Source organism: Caretta caretta, chromosome 1 (assembly GCF_965140235.1).
Source record: "Caretta caretta isolate rCarCar2 chromosome 1, rCarCar1.hap1, whole genome shotgun sequence".
NCBI lineage: Eukaryota > Metazoa > Chordata > Testudines > Cheloniidae > Caretta > Caretta caretta.
In genome coordinates, this window is record NC_134206.1 from 316,260,782 (window position 1) to 316,269,566 (window position 8,785).

General features: G+C 40.8%; 1 protein-coding gene across 6 annotated transcripts in view; it reads left to right on the forward strand.

Moving 5' to 3' along the window:
• Window positions 1-8,453, forward strand: part of MLC1 (modulator of VRAC current 1) — a 39,123-nt gene extending 30,670 nt beyond the window's left edge. For 5 of the 6 annotated variants that reach the window (XM_048836838.2, XM_048836837.2, XM_048836836.2 and 2 more), the window contains 2 exons: window positions 1,562-1,729; window positions 6,279-6,395. In XM_048836838.2, the coding sequence (XP_048692795.2) occupies window positions 1,562-1,729; window positions 6,279-6,380 (270 nt within the window). In that variant the 3' untranslated portion in view covers window positions 6,381-6,395. Of the gene's footprint in view, window positions 1-1,561; window positions 1,730-6,278; window positions 6,396-7,838 lie in introns of those variants that run through there. The other variant, XM_048836839.1, reaches the window with a different exon arrangement.
• Window positions 8,454-8,785: the final 332 nt, after the last annotated feature.

An 8,785-nucleotide genomic window follows, 5' to 3' on the forward strand; every position in this document is an offset into this window, starting at 1 on the left:
CTACTCCAGGTTCCAGCCTAGGGCCCTGTGGATCACAGCTGTCTATAGTGTTTTGTGTAACACCTGTGTGACAGCTACAACTCCCTGGGCTACTTCTCCATGGCCTCCTCCCAACACCTTCTGTATCCTCACTACAGGATCTTCCTCCTGATTCCAGATAGCATTTGTACTCCTCAGTCCTCCAGCAGCACGCCCTCTCACTCTCAGCTCCTTGCGCACACCTCATTAACTGAAGTGAGAGCCTTTTTAACCCAGGTGTCCTGATTAGCCTTAATTAATTCTAGCAGCTTCCCAATTGGCTACAGGTGTCCTAATTAGCCTGCCTGCCTTAAATAGTTCTAGAAAGTTCCTGAGTGTTCTGGAATAGTCCCTGTTATTTTACCCAGGGAAAAGGGACCTGCTTAACCTGGAACTAATGTATCTACCTTCGACCACTCTTTTGTAGCCATCTGGCCTGACCCTGTCACACATTCTAAAACTATTCTTTCTATAGTTATTTTGAACCATCATATAGAAGACTATAACAGGGTTATAGTTCTCCATCAAATTCTATAGAATGGTTAAAAATAACCTATAACAAGGTAATCATTTTTTATTTAAATTCCACAGAACTTTTCCATAACAGCTCAGCAAGTGGGATTATTTAGTCTGCAGAAGAGAAGAATGAGGGGGGATTTGACAGCTGCTTTCAACTACCTGAAAAGGGGTTCCAAAGAGGATGGATCTAGTCTGTTCTCAGTGATTGCAGATGACAGAACAAGGAGTATTGGTCTCAAGTTGCAGTGGCGGGAAGTTTAGGTTGGATATTAGGAAAAACTTTTTCACTAGGAGGGTGGTGAAGCACTGGAATGGGTTACCTAGGGCGGTGGTGGAATGTCCTTTCTTAGAGGTTTTTAAAGTCAGGCTTGACAAAGCCCTGGCTGGGATGATTTAGTTGGGGATTGGTCCTGCTTTGAGCAGGGAGTTGGACTAGATGACCTCCTGAGGTCCCTTCCAATCCTGATATTCTATGATTCTAAGTGTTCATAAAATTGTGGCGAACAATCTTCAAAGTTCTAAACCTTACATGAAGAATAATTTCTTTCAAATTGTTTCCTAGGATGCCTATCAGTAAGTGGCACAGTGGGATAGAGTGCTAAATGTTCACTTGTAAACACTTGGATTCATTCAAAGCTTGGTTTGGGGAAAAGATTAATAGAGTTTGCAGATCCCAGTAGCTTGTGTTGCTGAGGAAATGTACTACCACATTCTACACCAGCTCAAGTTTCCTGAGGGCTTTATGCCCAGGTAGTCAAAGATATGTGAATAGAAAACGAATGATTTACACCAAACCAAAACCAAACCAAAACTAACAAATTTCACCCAGCTCTGTTCAAGGCTTTTCAATGCAGTTTAGTTTTCCAAAAGAACAAAGTGTTTGATCAGTCAGCGAGAGAAAAAAATGAGGTGTCATACTGAAACATGTAAACTGTGGGAGAACTCCAGAAAATATGAAGTGAGAGAAGGCAGAAAAGACAGGTATGATAAACATCTAACAACTTATATACATTTTTACTTTTAGCAATCTTATGATATACTCCTGTTACTTCTGATGCTGATGCTGTTAATTCAGGCAATGCTTACCATTGGCACTGTCATCCAGTGTGTAAGTTACAAGACAAAAATGAAGCTGCATGATTCATCTTGGGCAATGCCACAGATTAGTAAACAGGAGTACAAAACAATGGAGGTAAGCGTCTAATATCTGACTATAATTTGATAATATCTATAGTTTATGAATGGATTTTCTGTAATATTTGAATTATTTATTCCCAATTATCACCTAAAATTGCCCTTAAAAATGTAAGGGATGTATTTATTCATGCTAAGGTGGAATTTCACCCTGAATGACTTATTTTCCTGGTTAAATTAGATACTCAGTAGAGTAATCAGAAAAGGAGTACTTGTGGCACCTTAGAGACTAACAAATTTATTTGAGTATAAGCTTTTGTGAGCTACAGCTCACTTCATCGGATAAATTTGTTAGTCTCTAAGATGCCACAAGTACTCCTTTTCTTTTTGCGAATACAGACTAACACAGCTGCTACTCTGAAACCAGTACAGTAATAGTTTTCTTAGTTGACTTGAGATATTCTGTGGTATAACAGACTGGTAATGGGACATGGAACCCTTAAAGAGTGGTAACACTTATGAAGAGTGACTGTAAAAATGATTTGCTAGGTTTATTGTTTCTCAATTACTTCCAGAATGAACTGTTCAGTTTATCAGTAAAATGCTTGTTATTTCTAGCCACCAGCCCTGCACATTTCTTCTGTGGGTAAGGCCAGCTATTTGCTTGAGAGGAAGAAAGGTCTTGAGATTGAAGCCCATTACTAAAATCAAGATCTGGGGTCTATTCCTGCCTAGGTCATAGATTTTCTGTGTGACCTTCTGTGACAAAGTGGGACTGTTCTTAATGTTTCCTCTGAATAGTGTGGGGGTGCCTCAGTTTCCCCTATGCAGTTCTTAAGTATCTAGGTGGTGGGGGAAAGGTGTACGATCATTACAGAGCCCTAGAGGGCAGGTGTGTGCAGGGGTCTGGACACAGAGAATGGGCGACATGCTGTTTCCTGGCAACTGATGGCCGGGGCCCTTCCCCCCTTCAAGGTGAGAGCTAAAGGGTTGGAGAACAAAGGAATCAGGTGACCTCCTGGCCCGGAAAAGGGACAAAGCCCAGAGGAGGAGGGGCTGGAGGGAGTTTCAGTTTGGGGCTGGCTGGGACATGGAGTGAAGGGCAGACGTGGTTGTCTGGCTCACTGCCCCCCATAATGGACCCAGCTGAGGGGTCCTGTTCTCTGCACCTGCAAGCTCTGTTTTAGACCATGTTCCTGTCATCTAATAAACCTCTGTTTTACTGGCTGGCTGAGAGTCACGTCTGACTGCGAAGTTGGGGTGCAGGACCCTCTGGCTTCCCCAGGAGCCCCGCCTGAGCGGACTTGCTGTGGGAAACGCACGGAGGGGCAGAGGATGCTGAATGCTCCAAGGTCATACCCAGGAAGGTGGAAGCTGTGTGTCCTAAAGACAAGCTGCTCACAGGAAGGCGACTGCCCCAAAGTCCTGACTGGCTTCATGGGGAGCAGTTCCAGAGCATCGTGCAGGGACTCCGTGACACCTTCATAGATTTTAAGACCAGAAAAGAACTTTGTGATCATCTAGTCTGATCTGCATAACACAGGCCATAGGACTTCCCTGAGTTAATTCCTGCTTCAAATACGATAGCTGTGGTTGAACTAGAGAATATCTTTTAGAAAAACATCCACCCTTGATTTAAAAATTGCCAGTGATGGAGAATGCACTGTTACTCCTGATCAGTTCCGAGCAGACAAGTGTGCCAGCCAAAAGACCCCCCAAACCAAACAAAAAAACCCAAACCACCTACTGCCATCCTCGTTAGAAGTATCAGCAAAGAAGCCAAGGATCAAATCAGTCTGTGACTAAATCTATGCTCTGGTCACTCAAGGTTAGGGTTGAGGATATTAAACAGTGTGAGGAATCTTGAACTGCATTTGCTAGTCCTGTGTCAGTTCTGTGGAAATGTACAGTAATCTTCAATTCTGTCCATTTTGCACCTTTCACAAGCAAATTCATTAAACTAATTTAAAAGAAAAAGGTAAATGTCCTCTTTTGCTGGCTGTTTCTATTCAGAAAAAAATATTATGGAAATATATCAGGACTTAGTAAAATTAAGAGTGAGCCAATATATTTATGAGAATTTGGTGCTAATACAAAATTAGTGTAGAAGGACTATATACATACAAGCCTTTTTGGAGAACAATAGTGAATGGTGAGTCCCATTGGATTCTGCAAGCTCTGAAGTTTGTCCTAAGGTCTACTGAACTCCTCATCTGATGACTTGGTTGGCTCAGTGATGTATATTTTCCTGAATAAATGGGATCTGACCCATTATGTATAAAATAGGTAATAGCGATTTCATTAATAAAGATGTTTTATTATTAATCACATGCTGCAGGTTCCCACTGAAGCCTCTAATGGACATTCTCTGAAGGATAGTGTAGAAGGGGCACTGCCACCTCCCAAGCACCTCCTTGCAGCTGAGGTTGGCTGGGTATCTAACTCCCCATAAACGGCCATCCTTGTGACACACCTTCCCCTGCCAGAGCTGACCTTCACTGAAAGATAGGTTCGACAATGGCTAACAGCTGGTCATGTCATGAAGCCAGGGGAGCACTTCCTATTCAGCTGCAGTCGGCAAGTCTACTACATTCTTGACCGTGTTCTTGTCCTCAGTATGACATCACCAGGCCTTGGGCTCCATTGTGTGCGTTTTAAGTAATTAATACGGTGGATATCTTACTCCATATTTTGGAGCATGTGTTCAGCACATGCAATAGTCCCTGAATGTCTAGTTCCCAAGCAACTTCTGAGGTGGTCAACAACACAGAGGTTTCATTGTGGTTGAACTGATTTAAAGTTGCTGCTGCTTGGTCTCTTGGTGAGGAGCCTCCCTGGATACAAACACAAGCACAGTCATCAGAATTAAAAATGTCTCTATCCAAGTCCAACCTCCGTTCATGTCTTCCAAACACTAAGGACTACACTCTTTTTCCTATAGCTGTTAACACGTCACTCAGCAGCACCCACTTCTGCTCCAGTGGAACACTGCCTCTTCCCTGTCTAACTACTTAGTACAGGTGGCAGCTTTGAAGGTGTGATTTGTTCCCCATACCAGCTACAGGAGGCAGCACTGAAGTGCTTATGGAGTCTTTTTTATAAAAAATATTTGTAAAAGAAAAATGTTAAGGACAGAAGTAAAACTATATTAAAGATGTTTAGAACTTTTCATAATAGCTATAACCTGCTTTAATTATTATTTTTAAAATGTCAGATTATTCAATTATTTTATTTTGAAAATGTTGTATCTATATCTATATCTCTATATTGCAAAAATAACTATATATATATACATATATATAGCAAAACTTTCAAAATACAACATATAATCATATTTTATATATATATATATATGAGTTAATATTCCCAAATTCCCTGGAACAATACATTTGAATCTTAGCCAGGCTGAGTAAGCTTCATCATCTTTTCAAATTAAGTAAACTGAGTTGTCTTTTATAGTTATTATTATTTGTATTGCAATAGCACCTAAGAGCCCCAGTCGTGGATCAGGGTCCCATTGTGCTAGGTACTGTACAAACACAGAAGAAGCCCTGCTTCAAAGTGTTTATTTCTTTGTGTAGGGTTTTCAGCTGAAATCTTAAAAACCAAAGTCCTACTTTATGAATTAAAGGAGGGTAGTATAATTAAAGCCAATCAACATAGGTTTATGGCAAATAGACTCAGTCAAACTGACTTGATATGTTTTTTTATGAGATGAAAAGTTTGGTTGATAAAGGTAATAGTGCTGATGTAATATACTTACACTTCTGTAAAGTATTTGACTTGGTACACACATGACATTTTGATTAAAAAACTAAAATAATATAAAATTACTATGGCACACATTAAATGGATTAAATGGATTGAAAACTGGTTAACATATATCTCAATGACAGGTTTCAGAGTAACAGCCGTGTTAGTTTGTATTCGCAAAAAGAAAAGGAATACTTGTGGCACCTTAGAAATTGACAAATTTATTTGAGCATAAGCTTTCGTGAATGCATGCGATGAAATGAGCCGTAGCTCACGAAAGCTTATGCTCAAATAAATTTGTTAGTCTCTAAGGTGCCACAAGTACTCCTTTTCTTTTTGCATATATCTCAATGTAATTGTAAACAGGGAATCAACACTGAGCTGGTGTTTCTAGTGGGTTCCTGCATGGATCGACTCCTGGCCTTACTTTATTTAACATTTTTATCAATGATCTGGAAGACAACATAAATTCATCACTGATAAAGTTTTCAGATGACACAAAAATTGGGGGGAGTGATAAATAATGAAAAGGTCGGGTCACTGATACAGAGCAATCAGGATCGTTTGGTAAACTGGGCACATACAACCAATATGTATTTTAATATGGCTAAATGTAAATGTATACACTGGGAACAAAGAATGTAGACCATACTTACAGGATGGGGGACTCTATCCTAGGAAGCAGTGACTCTGAAAAGATTTGGGGGTCATGGTTAATAATCAGCTAAACATGAGCACCCAGTGCAGTGTGGTGGCCAAAAGGGCTAATATGATCAAAAGGGCTAATATGATCATAAACAGCGAGGTCTTAAGTAAAGGTAGAAAGATTATTTTACCTCTGTATTCGGCATTAGTCTGACGGCTGCTGGAAAGCTGTGTCCAGTTCTGGTATCCAAAATTCAGGAAGGATGCTGATAAATTTGAGAGTGTTCAAAGAAGAGCCTGAGAATGATTAAAAGGTTAGAAAATGTGCCTTATAGTGATAGACTAAAATAGCTCAATCTATTTAGCTTAACAAAAAGGTTTTAAGTGGTGACTTGACTACAGTCTGTAAGTACCTACATGGGGATCAATATTTGATATTGGATAGGGGCTCTTCAATCTAGGAAACAAAGGTATAACAGGATCCAGTGGCTGAAAGTTGAAGGTAGACAAATTCAGACTGGAAATAAGATGTAAATGTTTAACAATGAGGGTAATTAGCCATTGGAACAATTTACCAAGAGTCATAGAGGATTCCATCATTGGCAATTTTTAAATCAAGATTGGATTTTAAAAAAAATATATACTCAAGTTCAAAAGAAATTATTCTGGGGAAGTTCTACGGCAGGGGTGGGCAAATTATGGCCCGGGAGCTGCATCCGGCCCTCCAGATGTTTTAATCCAGCCCCATCAACTCCAGCTGGGGAGCGGGGTCTGGGGCTTGCCCCACTCTGCATGGCTCCCAGAAGCAGCAGCCTGTTCCCCCTTCGGCTCCTACATGTAGGGTCAGCCAGGGGGCTTCACATGCTGCCCCTTCTCCAAGCGCCTGTGGACAGGGCAGCGTGCAGAGCCGCCTGGCTGCGCCTCCACGTAGGAGCCAGAGGGGAGACATGCTGCTGCTTCTGGGAGCTGCTTGAGGTAAGTGCTGCCCAGAGCCTGCGCTCCTGACCCCCTCTCGTGTCCCAACCCCCTGCCCCAACCCTGATCGCCCTCCCACCCTCCGAACACCTCAGTCCCAGCCTGGAGCACCCTCCTGCACCCCCAACCCCTCATCCCCAGCTCAGAGCCCGCACCCGCAGCTGGAGCCCTCACCTCCTTGCACCCCAACCCTCTGCCCCAGCCCAGAGCCCCTCCCACACCCTGAACTCCTCATTTCTGGCCCCACTCCAGAGCCCGCACCCCGAGCCAGAACCCGCACCTCAACCCCCAATTTCGTGAGCATTCATGGCCCACCATACAATTTCCATATCCAGATGTGGCCCTTGGGACAAAAAGTTTGCCCACCCCTGTTCTACGGCCTATGTTACATGAGAGGTCAGATTAGATATTACAGTGGATCCTTCTGGCTTTGGAACCCATGAATCTGTGTGCATGGATATTAAAGATCCTATGGCACTTCAGTAAAAATAGGGATTTGGCCCAGTGTCCTTAGCCAGAATTTCCATATTGGCCACTCTTCGCAATGTGTTGTGCATCAGCAAGTTGATGCCCTTGACTCTAGTGTGGCTTCATTTCAGTGATGCTGTAGGGTTATGATTTCTGAAGAGTTTTAGGATTCTTCAGGATAAAAGCCACTAATTAAATGCAAAATAGAAAACATTTTTATGATATATTTTAATAAATCAGCCCACATTCTTATTTCTGTGTTCTCCTGCATATTTACTTACTTTAATAATTAACTAAAACACTGTTTGAAACCTGTTTGCTTCTAGGTTTCCAATAATACCATAAAGGATTTTGACAAAGACAAAGCGTGGAAAGCTGTTGTGGTACAGATGGCTCAGTAAGGTGGATTCAGCAAGTAGAATATAATACAATAAATCAACTATTCTATTTAAAGCTTCTTAACTGTAGCAGTTTGTAGACAGTGCTATAGCTCCAGCTGTAGGGACCAAGGAATAACAAAATTTATTTTCAAGGTAAATACTGTACCTTTCTAATAAATTTGAAATATATAGGTGAAATTTCTTAATGCAGCTTTATATTTTGTGTGAGGATATTATTTGATGGTAGGTTGCTGATAGTATCTAAATGTTTAGTGTTTTGTTGCTTTAAAAAATCCCTTTGGAAACAAGGTCATAAATTACTTATGGGTTATGGAGATATGATTTTTGAAATAAATATGGCAATACACAGTAGGTCTCATTTGTTTGCAAGAGCCTAATATAACTGCAATTATGCAGTCAATTTCACTGGTAAATGCTTTTGTAAAGTTATGAGTACAGGTCATAATTGATATTTTTGCTTATACTTCACTTTTGTAGGAGTTGTAAAGGTGTTTTGCATCTCATTACTTTTGTATAAAATAAAGGTCTTTATCACAAGGAGTCTAGGTGTGGATTGAAGTCCAGTTTGCATAGATGAAAACATACAATTCTTTAAAATATTTTTTGTAACAAATTTATGGACTGCGAAAAAGGAGTAACAGCCCTTAGTTTACATCAGCCTTGAAAAGTCACGAAACTCTAAGTGCTTGGCACAAAATCTACTGACTCACCCTGTAACTTAATCAGAATGAAAAAAACAAAACAAATAATATTATTACGTGGGATGACTGCTGGGCTGAATGCCTTGCTTTACTGGAATCTGTTTGCTCTTTCACATATGAAAATGTATCCTTCCTAAAAAATGATTTTTTCCCCTTTTCATATTTCTATTT